General features: G+C 35.1%; 2 protein-coding genes and 2 long non-coding RNA genes across 8 annotated transcripts; 2 read left to right on the top strand and 2 right to left on the bottom strand.

The window, feature by feature from the left end:
* Nucleotides 1-523: 523 nt before the first annotated feature.
* On the bottom strand, nt 524-9,472 carry LOC108486134 (formin-like protein 18). The gene is made up of 19 exons (XM_017789978.2): nt 9,216-9,472; nt 9,038-9,127; nt 7,969-8,669; nt 7,330-7,551; nt 5,560-7,253; nt 5,320-5,443; nt 4,832-4,903; nt 3,738-3,836; nt 3,519-3,560; nt 3,206-3,286; nt 3,069-3,119; nt 2,892-2,973; nt 2,418-2,512; nt 2,193-2,264; nt 1,991-2,107; nt 1,830-1,898; nt 1,675-1,741; nt 914-1,285; nt 524-814 (listed from the first exon to the last, which is right to left on the bottom strand). The coding sequence occupies exons 2-18, from the start codon at nt 9,108-9,110 to the stop codon at nt 1,107-1,109; spliced, it is 3,840 nt and encodes a 1,279-aa protein (XP_017645467.1). The 5' UTR covers nt 9,111-9,127; nt 9,216-9,472; the 3' UTR covers nt 524-814; nt 914-1,106.
* A 237-nt stretch (nt 9,473-9,709) lies between these two features.
* Nucleotides 9,710-15,349, top strand: LOC108486135 (uncharacterized). Of its 5 annotated transcripts, none has more exons than XR_008284085.1 (6): nt 9,716-9,848; nt 10,506-10,581; nt 11,543-11,625; nt 12,367-12,442; nt 13,389-14,709; nt 15,106-15,349. It is a non-coding gene; the product is annotated as an uncharacterized LOC108486135 (long non-coding RNA). The 5 variants fall into 5 exon arrangements; XR_008284084.1 differs by having other exon boundaries at nt 11,538-11,625; XR_008284086.1 differs by having other exon boundaries at nt 9,773-9,848; nt 10,465-10,581; nt 11,538-11,625.
* Nucleotides 15,350-15,983: 634 nt separating this feature from the next.
* On the top strand, nt 15,984-17,921 carry LOC128293728 (uncharacterized). Its single transcript, XR_008283911.1, has 2 exons — nt 15,984-16,308; nt 16,942-17,921. It is a non-coding gene; the product is annotated as an uncharacterized LOC128293728 (long non-coding RNA).
* A 2,246-nt stretch (nt 17,922-20,167) lies between these two features.
* Nucleotides 20,168-22,319, bottom strand: LOC108485515 (BTB/POZ domain-containing protein At2g24240-like). The gene has a single exon (XM_017789366.2). The coding sequence runs from the start codon at nt 21,737-21,739 to the stop codon at nt 20,411-20,413; it is 1,329 nt and encodes a 442-aa protein (XP_017644855.1). The 5' UTR covers nt 21,740-22,319; the 3' UTR covers nt 20,168-20,410.
* Nucleotides 22,320-23,006: the final 687 nt, after the last annotated feature.

Below are 23,006 nucleotides of genomic sequence, written 5' to 3'. Positions count from 1 at the left end.
GCAGTTGGTGCTGGGAGTGGCAACAATCACCAACATCACATCTTCATAATTTCAACTACCTCAACTTCAATTTTATTATCATTAATATATATATATATATATATATATATATTTGCATTCAGTCTCATCCCTATATATACCAAAATGTTTTGGTGAGTTTACTAATCAAATAAACCAAAATTTAACATCTACTGTCCCTTAAACAAGAATTAATATTTTTTAAATACAAATGGAATTAATTTTCAAATCCCTTCCAAAATTTATTATGGAAAGTAGAGTAATACCATATGAGCTTTTTATTTCTATGTAATAGACAGACCAAAAAATATCAATTTGCAAAACAAGCACTAAATCCACAATTATAAACCTAATGGGTTAGGTATTTGAATCAAAATTCAAAAAATACTTAACTAAAATTCATCAGCATTATATAACAGAATTTGACCTTAAAAAAATATATTACTTCGAATGAAGTTCCAGCCATCATCAAAACATCTCTAAAATCATAGGTGAAGCTTGAGAATTAGAATCAGAACTGAGAATGAAATATCCATCTTGTGAAGAAGAGATCCCATCAATGAATATGGCAGATTTACAGTTCCCACATCATTTATTATTGTGAAACAAACAAAGACATTGGCTAAAAGCATGGTCATGAAAAAAATCAAATCAAATCATGGCAACAAACTCTAGTTTTTATGGAAAACAAAAATTTATAATCATCTTTCTTTAACACTACTTACAACTTTTGTGAGGGGATAATGTACAAGTTGCCCTTAGCCAAGTCAACGGCTAGTAGCCTTAACTCCCATCTCTGCCAACATAGATCATTTAATATCAGTATGTCATATATGGAAGGGAAGAATTGAAAAGGAAGAATCTATAGAAGGGGATAATGGGCAAGGCTTAGTACTTTTTAGGGTGCTTGTCTCTCAGAAGCTTCTGAGTTTGAGATAAAATCTGTCGTCTTTCATATTTACAATTCAAGTTTGATGTATCAGTCTGTCCTCTCAACAACAATCTATCCATTACCTTCGCTGTGCAGATGCTGTTACCATCTCATCTCCAAGAACAGGAAGCATTTTAGGTTTTGAGGTCTGAATGAATTAAACATTGCTGGTCCGAATGGAACTGCGTAATAATTCTTCTGATTCATTCTTTTGCGAAGCATTCATCTTCAACTTCTCACTTTCCGACAACTTCTTCATTTCGTTCTCAAGCTGCTTGCAGTTCTCTTCATGAGCTTTGTTAAACAACCTCACGAAGTTAAGTAGAGTTGAAGTAACTGCAGTGGTTTACAAGACTAATAAATAGAGGAAAATAACTGAAAACTAAAACATCGATTGTTCTAAGGCAACTATTAACCGTCCAATAAAAAGGATACAAAGAAGCAAAGGATTTTAAGATGAAGTAAAAACCAGATAAACACAGAGCTTACCTGTACATCTCCAACAGAAGTAACCAGAAACTGGTTCATTCTTCGAAACATTATAGACCAATAAACAAAGAGAGATAAAAAGTACAACAGACTTTGCAGTAGAGTAAGCTTCTCTTTTTCATTTATTTTCATGTTCTTTCATTTCCATGCTGGATTAAAGCCGAAGGCTTTACTTTTGCGTAATTTAGAATTCATAATAGAATTAGCATCACAAACTGATGACAATCATTGAATACCTTGTTCAAAGGGACAACGAGCTGGATCCTCTCCAAAGTAAAGAATCAATGCGTCCACATTTCTTCCCTGTCAATGTAAAACTAAGATGTAATGAAGAGTTCAATTTGAACATTACTAAGATTGCCACTGTTTGCAACAAAACCTAGACACATACCACCGTGGAGTATAGGGAAGCCAAGGATCTAACTTCGGCTTCGGCAAAAGAGAGGAACTCCTTTAAGTTCTGGACAACAAAAGAAAATAGAATACATATGTATACAAATGAAAATAGATTATTGATTACATTTATTAAAACAGATTATACACTTAAAATACCTCACGGAATTTTTCTGACACAGGGCCATCATTTTCAGAACTGGACAGTTCCTGAAGAACTTTCTCCAATCCTTTGCTTATGGCTTGCATCTCCTCTGCCAGAAATTTAAGTTGTATCTAGATGGAACCGCGTATCAGCCAAAGATGTTAGGTCAAACTTAAATTTTTGTAAAATTATTTTCAACAAGAACTAGCAACATACCTTAGATGCAGGTTCTAAACTTGAAATATCTTTTGAAAAATCTAGTACCTCTGGCAGCTTTTCAGCAAGCACCTATAATTTATTATTCAGAATGTTATGACCAACTGGATACGTTAAAAGCTCCGGCACACCAGATTACAGAACAGTTCATAACTATTTGAGAACCAATACATCAAGGGTGTGGTTACGGTCACAAGAGTCCAAGTGATGAATAACAACTTGTACCTTGCAAAGGTAATGCATGAGAGTCATCTTGCTGTTTCGTGCACGTGTATCTGTTAGTTTAAGGAGACTGTCCAACCTAAATCCAATAGCAGAACCTACAGCAAAAGTACGAGCATTCAATAAAAAATAGCAAAAATTAACATCATCAAAGAGACTTAGAAAAGCGGGACACTAGACATAAGCAAATGTCAGACAAAGAGAAACAAGAATAAACAGTGCAATTAGAAGTGTGTGATAAAAATAGAAAAGGGGAAGTTGTAATTGTTGCAATGAGAGAGACCAGTGGTTTAAAGAAGTTTACAAGCAAAACATTAAGGACATTCATCACTGAATTGAATGCTAGTGGTATTGGGGAATGGCATTAGAGCTAGAGTTCCAATTTTCACTTTTGATTATGGTCTCCCCTAATATTGAGGATATGCATGTATTATAGTCCACCACTATCTTGTACCAGAAAAAAAATGCTTAACTCACCTCTTGCAGTTCCCTGATTCAATGCATTTCCTAATGAAAGAATTGTCTGCATTATCCTCTTCAGTTTGACAGAATTTCTTATCTGATAAAAGAAGTTTTGACATTATTGTGCTGCCAACCATTGGGTATCTAACACGGTTCCCAAGAAAGAATGCAAGCAAAAAATTTATAACTTGCCTCCTCTGCCGTGGAGTTTACAATGTTAAGGTTATGTCTGACGTCGGAAACCTAGAGTACAATCCAAGGTCTGATAAGTAACAAGGAAAAGTCAACATTTAACTTCTGTGGAATTCAGATACAGATTTTGATCAAACCTGGGAGCAAAATTGCTTCTTAAAAGAGAACACCCTGAGCTTGGATTCTACTCTGGGAATTTTCATTAGCTCCAAGAAGAACTGTTATTGGAGGTACATGAAAATATTGGGCCATTAGTGATTCTAAAGTGATAATATAAAAGTCTATAAGTTGTTAATAAGAAAAAGTTATTCAAGTGAAAGCCAATTGGCTAGTTCAAATGTCCTTTTTATGTTGAAAAATTATGATATCCAGCAGAGAGTGGATGTTTACAAATTGACCTACAGACAACAAATAAACAATCATAAGGAAACAACAATAAATCTTACATACCTGTTCACATTTCCCTAACTTTTCATTTTCTCCAGTGTAGCCCTGAAAAGGAGTTATTTATGTTATTATAACTTAAGGAAAAAATATTCAAGTACCTTAAACGCAAGATGGTTTGACTACATCAAAGGCAGAAAGATTATTAGAGGAAACCATCAAATCTATTGTTACTATGATGAGAAATTTGAATGAAATTAATCAAATTGTAATAAATCATTTCACCTTTAGTAATTCCATCTCCTCTTTGGTAGGGCAAACTTTTATGAGGTTATCAACCTGGTCAACATCTAATGCTAATTCATCCAAGGCAAGCACCGAACTCTGCAGAAGTTTCGCTGAATAGAGTAAGGCTAACAAAAAAGAGATTACCAACCTACAATGGTATGAAAGATCTCCTTTTTGGTGAATCCACATTTGAATGGAGATGCATTTGTAAATGCATTTTGATATTTGGGCTTATCAAGTGCACATCCTTATTGTTAAGGACTTGAGAAAATCAAGACTTGCATTTGATAGCACAAGGATGTTCAAATATACATTTCTGGATGAGCAATATATGTTTGCCAGGAAAGAGCAAAACATTATAGGGATCAGCAGACTTTCAATAGTACAATATGGTAGTGACCTCTGGTTACACATTGAGAAATCCAGATTGGGACTTAGCATGCACATTTTATATCTCTTTAAATTAGCAAAAAACTATAGAACTAGACCAAGATTTGACTAATGAAAATGTTTGGGTAGCTCTTGTCCTAATATTAACAATAGTTCCTTTGGTATCCTTAAACTACAACAAGCTTTCTCCTTAAAGCTGTATAAGCTAAGCTTTGCACTTTCCACCAAATATTTAGTAACATTTCCAATCAATCTAAAACCACAGATAGTTCGAAGGACTAAGTTGTTACATGTTAAGATATGCAAATAGAATAATATAGCTGACAATTAGGGATTACAGCAAGGTATTAAGGATTTGATTTTATTTACTTTCCTTATAGAGTGGACTCATGCTTGTATATATATGTATTGTTTGATGATGAATGATATAGAATTTCATTCTCTCTTTCTCCTTGTGCCTCGTTAATTATTCTTTCAGTATTTCATTCATTACACATAATGTACATTTGTTAAGCAGAAAGAGACTAGTATGTTAGCTGAATAAGCAGCAAACTGATAAAAGGATAAAATTTATCCATTTTCCAATTCCAGAATATGAGTTTGAAGCTGATTGAAGGATTTAGATTTACTGAAAGTAAAGTCTCAGAATGACAACAATAGACAAGTAAATGATTACAAACTAGTGAAACGCTTCAACCTACCATTAGGTCAGGCAAGGGCACCTTCACTTTTGAAAGCATAATTTCGCAATTATATGCTCGTCTGTGGTCAATCTGCAACAAAGATTGTTATTAGACAAAAGCATATTGAAAAACAATAATAAGTTACATCATATGATTATCACCACCAAACCATCAATGAAGTTTTTGTTCATGTCTGAATATGAATTAGACTGAAAATTTGCATTTCTTATGTGCACCATTATACAAAGTACTAAAGTATTTATGTTCATTTTCTGGATTCAAGTGTGTGATCTGGAACATTTACAATGATTCATACTTCCTTTGGCAATCAAGCAGATAAGCAATGACAATCAAGTCGATGAAAACTGCATTTAGCATTTAATATACAACACATTTAGCAAAGGTTAAATAATATAGTACTAGAATTAACCTATAGATAGTAACATCTATGAAGCAAGCAACTGACTCATCAACTACTTCAGTTAAATATTGAAAAAATACACTACCAATGTCACTTTCTCAGATTTTGGTGCATGTGCAGTATGCGAATTTGATTTACCACCACGACCCGTATTAGGAGCAGCTGCTGAGAAAAGATTCTCAAGCTCTGACATGTCAATCTCTGGAGCTCTGAGAAGAGGGTTAATCATTCCAATAGAATAAAAAGGAATAAGTAAATGACAGTAAGACTTACACGGGACTTAAAATGAAAACAAAAAACTCAAACTTAGCAGAGCAGCACATACTTGGAAGCTTCACCCAATTTTTGTGCTTCAGCCCAGAGGCTTCCCTGCACGGCTCTAGGTAACTTCAACCAATGCAACGGCTTTAATTTCTTTGTCTGATGACTCTTTGAACTAATAGTACGTGAAAGAAGTCTGTTTTTTGAATTTGTAGGAGAAGTAAAAGATGGTCGTCCAGGAGCAGAAGATCCACTACTACCTACCGCTTGAGGTTCTGGAAAATTGCCATTTGTCTTTTTACCAAAAGGAGCAGGGGGTGGTGGGGCAGCAGGAACTTGAGATTTTGATGCCAAGGCAGGGGTGGGTGGTGGCGGTGGCGGTGGTACTGATGATGCCACTTGCCTGGCATGAAGAGGAGGTGGTGGAGGTGGAGGAGGTGCAGATTTAGATGCTGAATTTACCTTCAAAAGTGGCATTGGAGGAGGAGGCGGGGGTGGTGGGGTTACAGGAGATCCAGCTCTAATAGGTGCAGGAGAAGGGGGAGGTGGAGGTATAGGTGTGGCAGGAGTTGTGGCCCTCAAATTTTCCTCCAAAGATGGAGATGCTTCCAGATGTATGCCGCACACTTTTGTAGGTGGTGTTGGAGGAGGTCGAGGGGCAGGAGGGATGGCTCTAATAGATGGAGAAGGGGGAGGGAGAGGGGGAGGGGGAGGGGGAGGGGGAGGAACTGCAAGAGGTCCATCTCTAACAGCTTCAATTTTATTCAAAGGAGATGAAGCAGATGCCACTGGAGCCATAGCACTCAGAGCTATATTTTCCTCCAAAGATGGAGATGTTTTACAAGATACGCCATTGCCTTTTGAAGGTGGTGTTGGAGGAGGAGGAGGCGGAGCAGGAGGGATCATTCTAACAGCTGGGATCTCCTTGTTAGGTGGTGTTAAAGGAGGTCTCACAGTTGAAGCTGCTGCAGTGGCTGGAGAGTATGTACAAGAGGAAGCCTTCAAAGACTGATCTTCAGGTAATGCAGTCTGATCTTTGTCATGTAAGTAAGTTCCAGATTCCGTGGCAAGTGAAGGCTTAGCAGGTTCTGATGCTGAGGAAAGAGAACTTGGCAAAGGTGGAGGTGGTGGAGGGTGAGGAAGAGCTTTTGTTGTACTAGAAGTTGGGGGCGATTGAACTGGAACACACAGAGATGTTTGTGGTGAAACTGAAATGTTTTCATCCACTTTTGGTGTATGTGATACGACCTGAGAATCATTTACTACAGCAGCAGCTGCAGTTAAGCGACCAACCTGACTAATGGATGATTTGGAATCATGCAAGTTTGCAGTAGACTGATTACTGTGTTGATGCTTGACATCGGACCAACTGAATGGCTCCATGTCAGATACTTCAGGTTTAGCCTCCTTACTTGCATCAGAATCAAGAGATGACTTTTTTGAGGGTGCAGATAGAATCTTCATACTCATAGATCTGGGACTCCTTGGGCTACTTGGTAATACCACTGTGAGCATTGTTTCCTGAAGACCTTTAGTAGCTGATCTGGGACTGTCAGTCATTTCTTGAACGATATTCGATGCACCCATTTGTTGAAGCATGTTAAAAGCAACATCTGCCCGAGGATCCAACCAGTCAACATTACTAAAGATTTCATGAACTTTGGCGAATGCTTCCATAGGAAGACCTCCTTTTTCTTCAAAGCCAGAAAAATCCAGGGAAATTACAGATGTAGCAGCATCCATTTCTGAGAAAAGAATCTTCATCCACAATGCAACGTTTATTAGGGAAGAAAAAGACAACAAAATTGCAATAAAAATGCATGCAGATATATACCTCAGCTGTAAATTCTTTTGGAAACAGCTCTTTAGTATCCCACAATGTATCAATTTCATCACGATTGAGCATCAAAATGTTTGATCTAATAAATGCTGTGTTAAACACAGCTCTGAATATCATCCCCTCTCTTTCCATGTCATCATTCAAGTTGATACACTCAACTACAACATCACCTTGAATATGGCAATTAATGTCAATTTTAACAAGGCTGCACTCTTTCTGCAATTAAATTGTAAGAGGTTATACAATCAAATGTTCAGTGGAATCAAAGAGGATGAATATAAAATAAGATGTCACCATATGAGCAAGCATACACCTAAAAAGTATGAGGGACATGTCTTTAGATGGAGTGAGGACTAAATGAGATTATTCTTACACAAAGCAACAACATTTTCATTATATTAGAGCATAATTCACCAAGCGTGGATTTTAAGAACAAGGTTATAAGCAGCAGATGTAATGTCATTAACCACTGAAGAACCTAAGAAGAAAAGGCCATTCATCCTTTTACTAGTCTTGCACACTTGTCCTGAGATTGTAAATTAGATGTGGGACATGCTTTTAAATATTTAAAAGATATGAGGAATGTCAACCGCTTTGAGATATATATATATATAACTAGAAAGATGTGATTACCTGCTTATAATACCTTACAGATTTGCTTCTTTTGGGGGTTGAGTACAAAACTTTTGGGGTTTTATCATCAGCAAGAAAAGGATCCTGCCCATATATTCTAAATATTGGACGGCAACCTCCATATCCATCAATATCAGGAATGCATCGAAGAATGACACAATCCAAGGTGAGAGCTCGATCCAAAGGAGGCCATTCTGACCCCACATTTCTCCTACAGACAAACTGTAGATACCTCAATTGTGAAGGCACTGGATTCAGGGGTGAAAATAACTGCAAAACCTCACGAGGAGCTTGCCTGTATATCATGTCCAGAGTCTTCTGCTCTCCACTGTACTGCTTCCTATATAACAGCAATGCAGCCAACACAAAGACCAATACAGGCCAACCACCCCTTTCGCAATGCATGAGTAAAAAATTATGCTGACCGAGTGAGAGCCAGCTTTCGCACGATCTCAGAAAATGGTGGAGCACCTCCATTGCAATTAACGGACACCCTTCGTAGTGACGTGGGTAATCCATTATTGTCATATCATACTTGGACAGTAATTCAGCTATCGAGCTTTGTGTTTCTCCTTCGCGAAAATTGAAGACCAAGAACGAAGCATCGGGGAAGTGTTCTTGAAGATTAGTAACTATTCCCTCTATGTAGACTTTGTAGTTCTCTTCTTCCCAAGCATCAATGGTAAAGCAGTAATCAAAAACTATACGCCACCACCAAAGCACACAATTTATCAGACACTAAATGTAAGATACACAGCTACAATTTCAAGTAATAAAACTTTCCAACAAGAAATAAACTAGAATTCATTTAGCTATACTATAGCTCTTTTGTAATCACTTAAACAGATAACTCACGGGCAAACTTCGCATTTCCTTCCCTAATCTCCTAAGCAACTAAACAGAACCCATATTCTAAAAAACAGCAATCTTCTCAAAATTTACAATTAATCACCCAGATATTAATCATTTCCTAAGTGACCAATATTTCCACATCTCAAAAAGGTAAGATAACTGAAAGCTCAATAAAAAAAAACATAAATTGAAAAAAGCCAAGAAGACAAAAACGCACCGTATACACCTTCACAGATTTCCAGAAGCCCATCAGGCGGCTTCTTGTAAAACAGTTTGCTAAACAATCCCATGTTTTTGCTCCAGAATCCTTTGAAACACAAACAACTAAATCATACTCCAAAAACAGTTGACAAATAGTTAAAAAAAAAATCAAAGAAGAAGAAAAGAGAGCTTGCCCTTGAAGTAAACAGTTTCTTTAAACCTTTCAGGCTTGATGTTGAAGGAAGCGATTTGGTGGGTTCTTCTTTTTTTTTTTTTTTCTTGTTTTTCTAGTAAACTTCAAAATGATGATTGGGTTTTTGATAAAACAGAGAAAAAAGAGGGGTAATATTAGCTTGTTTGTGCAATAAACCAAAAAAGGCTTAAACTTTCTTTGCAGCTGACAAGTAAGAGGCAAAATATGTCATTTGTCACTCACCAGCTCATGCTTTTATTGACGTGGACACCGTCTCTCGCCGACAAATCACTTATTTATCGGGTTTTTTTATTTTTTTATTTTGTGGGAAAAAAACGATTGGGTTTCGTGCAAAACCCCCCAAAAAAGGGCAAGTTCTTTTTTTCTTTAATGAAATTAATTTGGTGGAATCCATAAAAACTTTATAGTTTTGTTACTACGAGGCTACGAGCTAAAAAAACCCATCAACAAAACATTTCGTGGTTTTAGTCAAATCCCCGTTTAGGGTGATTCTCTGTTTAGTTGTAGAAGCCTCTGACTCATTGCAAGCCAAACGACGTCGGAGCTGGGGTACGGCAACGAGTGACGCTCACCGGCCTCATGGAGTTAATGAATGAAGCCTTTTGAGTAAAGGGTATGAACTTCTTTTTCTTTTATTGCATTGGGATGGTGGGGGTGGGGGATGAATTTAATTCCAGTTTAAAGATGGGTTATTTTTAGAGTTGTTGGTTAGCTGATAATAAGCACTAAGAAATAGTAGTTAAGTAGTAAAGAAGAATGCGATACTCTTAATGAAGGTTTGAGGTTAGAATTTTGTAGATGAAAAACAGTGTTAAAGATAACTTTGTTTCTGTTTAAAAGTTCGTGCTATATAACTTTAAGATACTGAGAAAGTCTTAAACTAATAATTTGATCAAGTTGATGAGATTAGGGCTCAGAATTTGATAGTGTATTTAAGTGGAAGAACAAACGTCTATGTAGACACGAATGACACAGACAAAATAATAGCCATTAGTGGGAAAGACGTTTGGATTGCTATCTACCAAAAAGGTTGTTAGATAGCAAGAGACAAAGAGACAACCCGGAAAGTGTGAACTTTAGAGCATTTGTCAATTCATTCATGGATTAGTATATGGTAGTATGCTTTTTTAACTTCACAAGTAAAAATTGTCATGTTTCTTATTTCTTTTATATATTTATTTTTACTATTTCCTACATTTACTTCTTATTATTTATCTATACAATAATAGGTAGGGGATGAGATCACACAGTTTGATTTCATGTCAAACAGGTGTTCGATAAGAGCTTTACCACTACTCCAAACACACCGGTCGAAGGGAACGCTTGTTATTATTTTAATCCCACTTGTAGAGTTTTTAAACTATGCCAATTATTTTTTCGTTTTATTTATATTGGAGAGATTTAGAGCGTTTTCAAATTATCTTTTTCTCATTGTGACATCCTCAATGTACAGTGAGCTTGGTAGAGTAACGGGTTAGAAATATTAGAGAATTTTAGAAAATAGATCTAATAGAAACTTTAGAGGATTAGTATAGAAAGTATTTAGAGCCGATAAGAAATTAGAAAATGCATTTTAGATGAGGAAAATTAATTTGAGATATTGACTAAATTGTAGAAGAATAGAAAGTGTTGTGGTAAAAGTAGAATATTAAATGTTAGAAAAGAATACATGGAATTGGGAGACAGGAGGAAGGATTAGAAGTGAAATTTACCAATAAAACATAAATAATGAATGGTATTGTAGAGAAAGTTGCAGGGTTAAATAGTAATTACTTAAATTAGATAATTATGAAAAACTTAATGATTAAGGATGAAATTGTGTTGAAATAGGATTGGTGGACTAGTTTGCAAATTTATTAAATTATCTATTAAATTAATATATATTTTGGAAGAATTGTGTAGAAAAGAGTAGAAAAGATGAAAAACATTCATCTTCCATAAAAAGAAGCTAAAACATCACCCCCTAAAGCCGTCATCCAAACTTTTGCTTTTATTACAGTTTGGTTCTTCCACCATTTTTAAACCTTTCCAAGCTCATCTTCTTCCATTTGTTTCATGTTTCCTTAGCAAAATCAATAGAGTAACCTAGTAGTCACCTTAGTTTCATGAAAAGAGAACCAATATTTGTCTTGAAAGTGAGAGAAAATAAGGACTAGATTGTGATTTCAAGAAATTAAGGTAAGGAATGATAAGTTTTCCATGAAGTTCATGTTAGTTTCATTAGATAAACATAAATATGTTATTTGATTATTATTTTAACAAGTAGATGTTAATGTGTTTTTATATGAAAATGAATAAAAAGAGAAGAAAGGAGAAGATCAAATTGAAGACAAAGGAAAAGGAGTAGCCAAGAAGTAAAGAGAAGAAAATACTCCATTCAAGCCTTGGTTGTAAGTAATTCAAGGATTTTGTCTTATTTCTTTAGATTTAATTTATGAAGTATGTTATTTAGTTAATTAACTAATATGTTGTTATGATAGAAAATGACTAAATTGTAAAGAAAATAGAATATATCATAAGGACATAAATGAAGACAAAAAGGAAAATAAATGAAGTATATGTTAAAGTATATATATTGAGAATGTGAAATGTGTAGTAAAACTATATGTTCTTTGAAATTTATGATTTCAAGGACTAAATTATAAATGTGAAAAGTTGAATTAATTCTACTAAAGCCCATGTAGACGGTATATGAATTATTGGGATATTGATGGCATGCCGTTAAGGAAGTTTAGCGCGCTCTCTGTTTAGTTTGAGCACTTTAGTGTTGTTCTGTTCTAATAAGCACTACAGTGCTATTTTGTTCTGATAAGCACTACATTGCTATTCTGTTCTGTTAACGCACTTCGGTGCCCTCTATATCTGTTCTGAATATTTAAGTGTTCTGTATATTCTACAATTGGCTAAGAAAGAGGAACAAGACATCCAATAAGTGTGGTTAACAGTGAATAGGGTAAGTGGTTTAAAAGCTATAAGTTGATAAAAACCGTTTATTGGGACTATTATGTAGAATGAAGTAAATTTATTCATATGCTTGTAGTTAATATTATCATATTTTAGAAATAAGATTTAAATTCTTATAGTACCTACTAAGCCATCATAGGCTTAACACGTTTCTTTTCAATGTGTAGGGAAAATCTAGTTTTGACAAGCTAGGACAGTCATTGACGGGGGCTCATCTCATCACATCTTCTAGCTTGAAAGAGAGTAAGGCTTGACATTTTGGTTTTAGATATGGCATGTACATAGATATGGTCGGTTCAAATGAAATGGGACTTAGTTGTGAATTATGAATACTTATGTTAGTATTATAAATTTTGCTATAATTAGAAGATATCATGATGAGTTATTTGATTATTGGGTTAGAATTGAAAGTTTATATGATTGAATTGGGTATTGGGTTGATATATGTGTGTGATTTGAACAAAGGACTAAAGTGATAATAAATTTATAAGTGTAGGAAATTGAGATGAAGTATCGATACCATGGGCTTGGGAAATTTTACCAACTTTTTGAAACATCGAACCTGATTTTGGTTTTGATACTAGGGGCTGAGTATCGATGCATTGTATAGGGTACCGATACATGCCAAATTTTGTTTAGATTTTTCTAAACTTCAAAACTAAAAATGGTACCGATACCATGGTAAAGTATCTATACTTTACGAAAAGTATCGGTACCTAACTAAGGGTATCAATACTTTGATTTTTCATCCAATTTTTCTGAAACTTCGAAGCTAAATTTGGTATCGGTACCACATCAGAGGTATCGATACTTTGAACCAAAGTACCGATACCTTGACCTCAATTTTCGTAGAAAATGTTTTAAAAGTATTTTGGAGACAGAAATTTTATAATCCAGGTATAAGCATAATTATTTATTGATATGAATTAATCAAAATTTTGTTTTACTGGTGTGAGTATGTCATTTATTCTATTTAAAATATATCTGTTAGTTAAAAGATTAATGTAGCATCCAAAAACCTTAATTCAGCTAGCGGTTAGAGTTTAAGGGTGTTACATTTCTTGGTATCAAGGCCTTGGATTTCTGATTTTTAGGTGAAGAACGAGTGTAGAAGTACATGTCATATAGGATATATTAATGTGATGAGATGAGATTTTGTTATTTAAATGTGGAATTTTGTGATTTATAGAAATCTGAAGATGTCAAATAGATCCCGTGAAGCCATTGATGATGAAGTAGAAAGTAGGGCTTCAAACATTAATAGGGATGGAAATCGTCGAATGCCCCTAGTACATAATGAGCTTGATGAGCCCGTAAATTTAAGGTCAGATAGGAAAGAAAGATCCGAACCAGAACAAGACTCTGATAGAAGAATGAGAACTGAACCGAAACAAGTACCACCTAGAGAAGAAATACTGGCTTTTGAAGCATTCTTTCAGACATTAAATCAGTTACTACAACAATTTATGAGGACTGCTAATGTACCTCCAGTTCCACCTCCACTCCCTGTTACTGTACCTCAATCGCAACCATCTGTTTCTAGTCAGAGACCCTGTCTGATAAAAATAAGAAAATATGGAGCTAAAGAATTCAGAGGAAAGAAAGAAGATGATCCGACTGAAACTGAGTATTGGTTGGAGAATAGTCAGAGAGTGTTTGAAGAACTTAGTGTACAGAAGAGGATAAATTGAAATATGTGGTTTCCTTATTAAAAAGATGATGCCTATCTCTATTAGAAGCTTCAATCCTGCTGAGAAGATTAACTGGAATTTCTTTCTAACAAAATTAAGAAGAAATATGTGGGCCAACTGTACTTGGAGAAAAAGAAGAGGGAGTTTCTTGATCTTAAACAAAACAATCTAACAGTTATTGAATATGAAAGGGAGTTCGTCAGATTGAGTAGATACCCGAACGAATTGATTGCGACGGAAGCAGAAATGTGCCGAAGATTTGAATGGGGATTGAATGAAGATATTTTTGCTTTGGTAATAGCCTTGAATATACATGATTTCTCTATTTTGGTTGAAACGGGTCAACGAATTGAAGAAGGGTTGAATCGCCAAAAAGAAAAGAGTTTCGGAAAAAGAACTGCAGTTAGCTCCATGCCATCGTTGGAGGTTCGAGGTATTCAACATCTACTGTGGGACCAAGGATAAAAGGTCAAACAAGTCCGATACAACAGACAACTTTAGTGGCTAGCACTGGAGGCTTCAGAAGAAGACCAGTGCCACCATGTGAGCATTGTGTCAAATCTCACCTAGGGGAATGTCGATTGATTTCCCGAGCTTGTTTCAGGTGTGGGTCCAAAGACCATATGATTAGAGATTATCCAAAGATGTCGGTCAGGGGTGGTCTAATTTAGCAAAGGGGCCGGCGATTAGGGGTTATCAGTGGAATGGGTAATGGACAGAGATCAACAAAAGAGACAGTCAGCAGACCAGAGGGCCGAGCACCTCGAACATATGCCATCAGAACCTGAGAGGAGGGAAATACACCTGATGTAATAACTGGTAAATTTTCTTTATTTGATTCTCCTGTGATTGCTTAATTGATCTCGGTTCTACGCATTCATAAATCTGCGTTGCATTGCATTGGTGTTGTTCTTTGTTAACGCACTTCGGTGCCCTCTGTATCTGTTTTGAATATCTTAAGTGTTTTGTTTAGTCTACAATGGGCTAAGAAAGAGGAACAAGACATCCGGTAAGTGTGGTTAACAGTGAATTGGTTAAGTGGTTTAAAAACTATAAGTTGATAAAAATCGTTTACTGGGACTATTATGTAGAATGAAGTAACTTATTCATGTGCTTGTAGTTAATATATCGTATTTTAGAAATAAGATTTAAATTCTTGTAGTATTTACTAAGCCGTCTCGTCTCAGGCTTAACGCATTTCTTTTCAACGCGTAGGTAAAAGCTAGTTTTGACAAGCTAGGACAATGATTGGCTGTGGCTCATCTCATCACATCTTCTAGCTTGAAAGAGAGTAAGGTTTGATATTTTGGTTTTAGATATGACATGTACATAGTTATGGTCGGTTCAAATGAAATGTATTATCAGACTTAGTTGTAAATTATGAATACTTATGCTAGTATTATAAACTTTGCTATAATTAGAAGATATCATGATGAGTTATTTGATTATTGCGTTAGAATTGAAAGTTTATATGATTGAATTGTGTATTGGGTTGATAAATGTGTGATTTGAACAGAAGACCAAAGCGATAAGAAATTGGTAAGTGCAGGAAATTGAGATGAAGTTTCGATACCATGGGCAAGGTATCGGTACTTGCGAAATTTTATCAAATTTTTGGAACATCAACCCTGGTTTTGGGATCGATACTAGGGCTGCATATCGATATCGATACTTGCTGAATTTTGTTTTGATTTTTTCAAACTTCGAAACTAAAAATGATACCGATATCATGGTAATGTGTCAGATACATACTTTTTGAAAAGAATGGGTATCGATACTTTAATTTTTCATCTGATTTATCTGAAACTTTGAAGCTGAACTTGGTATCAGTACCACATCAGGGGTATCAATACTTTGAGCCAGAAGAAAATGTTTTAAAAGTATTTTGGAGACCAAAATTTTGTAATTCAGGTGTAAGCATAATTATTTAATGATATGAATTAATCGAAAATTTGTTTTATTGGCGTGAGTATGTCATTTGTTCGATTTAAAATATATTTAGTGTAGCATCCCGATTGATTTTGGTTATTAATTTTTTTTTTTTTAAATTAACAAGGTTTTTTATAGGAAATTATACTTTCAGAGGTTAACAAAATTCGCTTGAAACAAGTTATTGTGGTTATATTTAATCTCTTTTGCGAGAACATTTTTTCTTTAGAATAGTTATTGTTCAAAATAATGATTGTTTGAGCATATCTATATTCAAAAAAAGATATATTCATGTTCAAAATAGCTGGCATTCAAGTACAATTATTTCTTCTGAACAGCTTCGATGTTCTGCAAAGATATTTCACACTCTACTTCTTCATCAAAACAGAAGAACTGAAGATAAGCTTAGAATATTGTAAGATTCTTAAGTTAGTTTCACTCTCGGGATCTTCCAAAGAGTTTGGTTTAATGAATGGATCAAATATGAAGGTAATTTAGAGGGTTCTTCTTTTCTTTTACCTTTTCTCTGTCCCTTTCTTTAAAATTGCAGTGAACTCTTGTTCATTATTCACCTTGAACAAAAACTAAACGAAATATTTATTGCATTCCTATCGTTTATCCTATTGAATGACTAATTTTATAAATTCCTATTTTTGAAACTTATAGATACGAGTCTTCACAACTTTTTGACATTTTGGCTATTCTAACTCTCTTAAACACTTTCTAAATATCTCTAAGTCTACTCTTTTGCTCAACCTTATTCTCAATTACGCTTAGTTTGTTTGACCAATTCTCCATCTTAGTATCCACCACTTACAGTTACACTTTAATGGAATAGAGTCTGCTCCAGTCTTCTCTTTATTGTCTTTATGCATTTCATTTCACTTATTGGTAACATTTCCTCCATCGATTAAAAAACCCTCTATAGGCTAAAGGAGGGAAAGGTGCTCTAAAGTTGTTTGCTTTCTGCATTTCTTACCCCGTGGCTTGCAAAATCTCAAATTCCATGTTTCTTTGTTTGGCATGCTCTGTTTCCTCGATGACTCATCAAATCTTCTTTGTTTTTACCTCTCTTTTTTTCCTTTTTTTTTCTTTTTTTTTTTTTTTTGGTTTTATTTTCAGGGTCCAAGTCATTAAGAGTCAAACTATTGTTTTCCATTCTTCTCCAGGTATAGAACTTTCTCTCTCATTTTTAATCTTTTCCATTACATTCAATAAGTTCAAGTTATGACCTATTGAGTAAAGTTTCTAGTTCATTTGCTGGTTTTAGTTTTCTTAGTTTGATGTATTTAGTGTTCTTCACATTACTAGTTTTGATTGCCGGTTGAGTATGCCAATTCAATTTCAGGTTTTAATACTGTCTCAGTCTCTTATGTAAAAATTATTAGTATCTATGATTCCAATAACTAGGAAATTTGGAAAAATGAATCGTTCACCCCGAGAGTACGAAGTTATAGTGTAATCAAGGAACATACAGTTGGTATGACATCATTTTGCTTGCAAAATATGACATGAGGTAACTTTTAAAGCTAGGAACAATTAAGCCACCATGTTGCTCTAAATGGAAGTCTTTCCCTTAACTTCTTACCTTATACTTGGAACGACGCTCGGCAATATGATCGACTGAAAGAACTTCAAGAGGACAAGTGGCTAGTCTTTTTTTTATTTTAGTTCATCATATCACATGTGAACCGTTTTGCCAAAAAATAAACTACATGGATTTATGAGAACAAATTTATCTCAGACATGAACTAAGCTTCTTGAGCTATATGATGTTGAGCTGAATGGTTTCATAGTAGATTGAGTCCTATCAGTTTGTATGCATGGCTGTCTTATATAGCTCAGAGTTGTTGGCCTTTGTGCTTGCATGGTTAGCATTTAGTGTAGTATGAACCCTATATGTTATGTTACATTAAAGGGACATTTGGTTCAAAGAATGTAATATTATTTTTGGTATTATTTTTGGTAACAGAATTACTAAGTCAAATGTCGGGTATCTTTCTATTTGCTTCATTTGACTAGAATGTAGGATTGTGGTGTTTGGTTGACGGAATGTAAAATTAGCAAAAAAATAAATTTTACTAAATTGTTCTTGATAATAATTTGTGTTTTTTAAATAAATTTATTTCTTTTAAAAATTTTGGTCTTACTTTTCATACAATTATGATAAATTGTGATAATTATTGTTTTATACAATTTATGATAAATTGTGATAATTATTGTTTTTATACAATTTATATATGAATAAGTAACTATATGATGTCAAAATAAATTTATAAATGGTAATTACAATCATAATTGATATACTAATAAATAAATAATTATAAATAATATAGTTTTAAGTTAGGACATCTACTTTTTCACAGTAAAGAAAAGGAGAAACTTTTAATTTAAATATTACGAGATTTAAAGTAAGGTAATATGAACCAATTGCACCTTAAGGATGCTATAGACTCCCTTCCATACGTCATGCTTCCAAGCTGCACGCATAATTTGCCCTGAATATGGTCTAAAAAATAATGCTTTGCCATAGTGGACCTGCTGAATGAATTTCTGGGCCAGAGCCAGATTGTGTTGATGAGAATTTCATTAAAGAAGGGCGCCTTTGCTCCTCCTTTCATGGTTGGAGATAGTTGCTGATAACCAGATATCAGTTGTTACATATGTATATATGTGGATCACTAATAACTGTTACAGTTAACATATATAGATGAATCACCTTTTGCCCATTCTCTCACAGAACATCTTGTTTATTTTCTTTGGTTCGATGTCCTTTAAGAGACAGGGAGAATGCTGGATTTTATATCTTTGACATGGTTGAGATACTCTGCCATGATATCAGTGTCCTCATCCCATCATACTCTCCAAGGATGCCAATCTTCAAGCCGCCTATATGTCTAGTCAAGAGAATCAAGGACCGGTATGATTGGCAGCAGTTCAACTTTAGTTCATCAAGCTGCTCTTCTTTTGTTGATGTTAGATTAGAACTTTGATATATTATTACCAAAAAGAAAAATCATGCAAAAGCCAAGTGACTCTTTTTAAAATCGTTGATAGAACAACTTTTTGGTCATTTAGAAACTCTCTGGGAAGATGCTAATGAACATCTCTTTTGCTGTTGATGTTGATGACAATAACTAAAAGAGGTTTTCATGGATTTGGCGTTTGATGAAGACAATAATGACAACATGCCACCATGTTCACAATAAAGAGCTATATTACATTGCTTTTGATGAAGTTGCCTCTGAAGAATCTTCTCCAACTATGCTTTGATATTTTTGAGACCTTGGGGTCCATTGCTTTTTTTGTGTTCTTCCGTATCTGTTAGCCATCACTTTCAGTTTCACAAGTGCTCATTCCTACGGTGAATCATTATTTTTCAACAGATTCCCTATTTAACAGAAGAAGAAATAATATAGAGGAAATTTCCTGCACAATTGCTGTTGATTTTTGGCCGCCATTTTAGATTGACCTAATCTGCCAGTACTTTGCTTAAAAAAATATTAAAGAAAAAATATTCAGGGTATCTTCTTATATCTATATATATGTTCCTAAATCCTGACATTTGAGCTATTAAGTAGCTATTAAGTCTTGATTGTAAACCTAATCTTGGTTACCATTTTTTTATTCATTTATGTAAGAGAGAACTTATATTATTTTCACTTATGTCGGGTTAGATGAATTGGGATTTTTTCCTGGTTTAGGAGATTAACATATTGAGCAACAATATTGCAGGGTTTACAATTTGATGGACCTGCTGGTTCATGAATGACCAAACACCATTATCATTAGTAGATTAGGTGTACCAGAAAAAGAGTGCTATTGGATTCGAAGTAGGTTTAGGATTGTATCGGATCTGAACTCATCTGGAACTAAAGTAGTTTGCTACAAACTTTAACTTTAGGCAAAGCATGAGTTCATAGTTTCATAACTGCAAGATAATCAAGCAGTTGCAACTGCTCATATGTAATGAGCATCTTTTGTTCTTTTGGAACAAACGGACACAGACATTGGATCAGTGAGATTCTTTATAAAAAATGAAGGGGAACTTTGAATGTGTATGAATCTTTAGAAGGGAGCTAATTCTTTTAGGGTTCTGGAAATAAGAGGGGTTGCATATGTTGATCATGGCCTAGTCTAGCCAGTGCGATGGTGTTCCTCGGTGTTCAAGCACCACCTGCACCAGCTGGCCTTGGTGTCTAAGTGCCATTGACACCAGCTAGACCTTTCTGCTCAATATAAGATAATTATATGAACCAACGAAATTAAATTTCGATCTCAATTCGAGGGGAGCTAATTTTTTTTATCAATCAGTGCCATTTCTTTTGTAATATATCAGAACACTAGCTTTCTATATTATCTGCTACTGGTGGTTTAGCAATCAGTTTCATTTCTTTGAAATAGCAAGCAAGCTATATACAGACACAAACTTCATATATATATATATATATATATAATATCACCCTTCAAAACTTTTTGTCTAACCTATGATATTTGTTTTAACTATAAGTTGATCCTCCATATGAGATTACTGTATATCCAAAAAATAAGAGAAAAAAACAGTGCTACTGTAATGAAACCATGACCTCAATCATATAACCGGCGTTGGTGGAGTTTCCCAAATATCAAACACATTATCCTCACTGTGAAGTGCAAAAAGCCGATCACCCCCTATCGAAAAATCACATATCGAACCACCATAGCTCCTTCGAAGCCTAGATGTTAGAACCCAATCTGGACCGCAAAACACCGAGATGGAATCATTCATGGATGAAAACAACTGGCCATTATGCAATGCCAGTTTGGGGTAGCAAGGCTCATCTGGCATTTTCCCTTTCATCAACCTACTCCTTGAGCTCCACCTCACACTTCCCGCACTGATCCTCAAATCAATGAACCCCAAATCCTCATACTCATTCACAACACATACAGAATTACAGTCCTCCATTGCAATGGCATCCCTCACCCTTTTCTCGTCAACAGTTAAGGGAGCACCAATGTCGGACCAAGACCAGACCGTTGATTTCTGTCTGAAATCTAGCAAACTGATGTAACAGTTGTCTTTCCTGGGAAACAAAGTGGCAACTAGCAGACAGGTGGTTCCATTTAGCCATTGTAGTTTATCAGCTTCACCAAGAGACCAACCAGGTGTTTCATAGAAGAAATCAATCTGTTTGCCAGTGAATTGGTCCCAAACCCCAATCCCATACTCATTGCTTCTCCCTTTACAGCTTGCAAAAATCTTATAATCCGGGCTGAAACACAATGCCCCAGCTGTGTAGCTCTTGATTTGATTATCATGAACAACATTAAACTTGTACCTCAAGTCACCAGTATATGAACTGAACAACCCCATACCACCATCTCCTCTCCCTAGCCTTTCACAAGCACTGATCAAGACACTCTCAGCGTTGACCCAACCTATGTCGTTGACTCTCTGGTAATCCAGATTCAATGGGGGGTGTTCTTCCAACATCCAATCAAAAACATGGACCATGCTACCGTGAGCCACACAGCAGCCACCATCTGGACCGGCTCTGATGGCGGTTCCATCCCCTGGGGCTCGACCTGTCACTGATTTTGATAGCTTTAACCTATTACCATCAAAGGGTCCACGCTTAGCCGAACGAACATGGCCTATTAAACCATAAAACATGGCTTCTTTGTAAAGAAGCCGTTCGGGGACATTGGAAGGGATGTAGAGATCGCCGGTGCGGAGGAGATCGAGGAGGACGGCGAAACAGTCTGGGTTTCGATCGATAAAGAACTCCCGGCCGTTGATCGGTTGTTGTAAGTCCCAATTGTCGTCGAACAATGCACCGAAAAACGAATCCCGGCCGGCGTTTGCAAGTGTAGTAGCCGTCGTTTGAAAGATTCTGCCACCTACGTTGAACTTTACTATGTCGTTTTGGATTCCCATGATTTGAAGAATCCAAGACAGAGAATCAATGGAAGGGAAAATGAGATAAATTCCCTCAAAATTTGGGGAATCTGTAGGTAAATTTAAGATGAACTAAAGACAGGAAGCCTAACAATGAAGCAAAAAAAGAACTTTAACTTTAATGGCGAAAATGAATCGAGAGAGGGAAATGTAATCAAATATGAGATCTGGGTATTGGAAAAACAAGGTTTACAAAACTGGGTTTTGAATTTCGTGGGATTGGGTGAAGTAGAACGAAAAAATCGGAGATTCTGGATTTCAAAATGTATTGACTTTTTTTTTCTTTGAGTTGTCTCTCATCCTTACATTGATTGCTCCATGTTTTTCGGTCTTCTTCCACGTTTGGTCCGAAATTCGGACAATGGGTTTGTAGTTAATGTAGACCAACTAATTAAAATTTCTAGTGGGTTCATTTTTTTTTTTTTATGCTTCCTTATCCTCTTTCATGTTTCCACACCATTGATCGATCAAATATCAAAAATCACATGGAATTTCCATCAGTCTAACGGTGGCTATACCCTTGACTTCATTATGAAAGAGCTCTCAACAGTTAAATCAGTTTGGAGGAATATATCAATAACACAAAAAAAAAAAACCGAAAATTGATTTAAATTTGGGTGTTGTATTTTTGTTTTAACTTAATTTGTGTTGAAACGTTTGAAGACAAGGTTAATTTTGTTAGTGTTTTTGTGATTGAAATGGGATCGCAGCTTTAGGCATTGATCCATTGTTAAAATTGTTTATTTTCAAATTTTAAACAAAAGTATTGGGTTATCTATTGTTGGAGATATAAAACGAGTTAAATCGAAAAATATAAAGACCGATTAAGTTGAAATTGAGGAATTGAAGATTAATTTCTTACAAATTAAGATTGATTACTTGCAGAACAAGTAAAACCACTTATTATAGTTAAAGACTTTGGACTGCACCAAAACTCTTATAAAAGTATTATTTTATGTTGATTTTGAGCTTTACTTTATAAAAAAGTAATTAGATTATAACTCTTATCTAAATAAAACTTAAGTAGTATATAAGTTTAAGTTTTAATTAGGTTAAATTAATTCATGGAGAGTAACCAAAAGATTAAGAGCTTGATAGAGTACACATTTGTTCAAGTGAGGAATATGTATGTGTGCATTATTTTTGTAAGCAATCAAGAGAGTCTTTTGAGTTGCATTCTGAAAGGGAAGTTTAATAGTAGAGTGATTTAGTTTTTATACAATGGTGAGGTTGCTAAATTAGTTAG

The sequence above is a fragment of the Gossypium arboreum genome, chromosome 6 (assembly GCF_025698485.1).
Source record: "Gossypium arboreum isolate Shixiya-1 chromosome 6, ASM2569848v2, whole genome shotgun sequence".
In the NCBI taxonomy this organism is placed as follows: domain Eukaryota; kingdom Viridiplantae; phylum Streptophyta; class Magnoliopsida; order Malvales; family Malvaceae; genus Gossypium; species Gossypium arboreum.
Note: the sequence above shows the minus strand (reverse complement) of the source record. Positions and strands in the feature narration are given on the sequence as shown.

What these genes read in the sequence shown, in the direction of transcription:
- LOC108486134 (XM_017789978.2), bottom strand. Translation starts at nt 9,110, where the DNA reads ATGGGATTGTTTAGCAAACTGTTTTACAAGAAGCCGCCTGATGGGCTT. An exon ending in AATCTGTGAAGGTGTATACG is followed by an intron (nt 8,670 to 9,037) that starts GTGCGTTTTTGT and finishes GGTGGCGTATAG; the next exon opens with TTTTTGATTACTGCTTTACC. An exon ending in CTGTAAGGTATTATAAGCAG is followed by an intron (nt 7,552 to 7,968) that starts GTAATCACATCT and finishes ATTTAATTGCAG; the next exon opens with AAAGAGTGCAGCCTTGTTAA.
- LOC108485515 (XM_017789366.2), bottom strand. Translation starts at nt 21,739, where the DNA reads ATGGGAATCCAAAACGACATAGTAAAGTTCAACGTAGGTGGCAGAATC.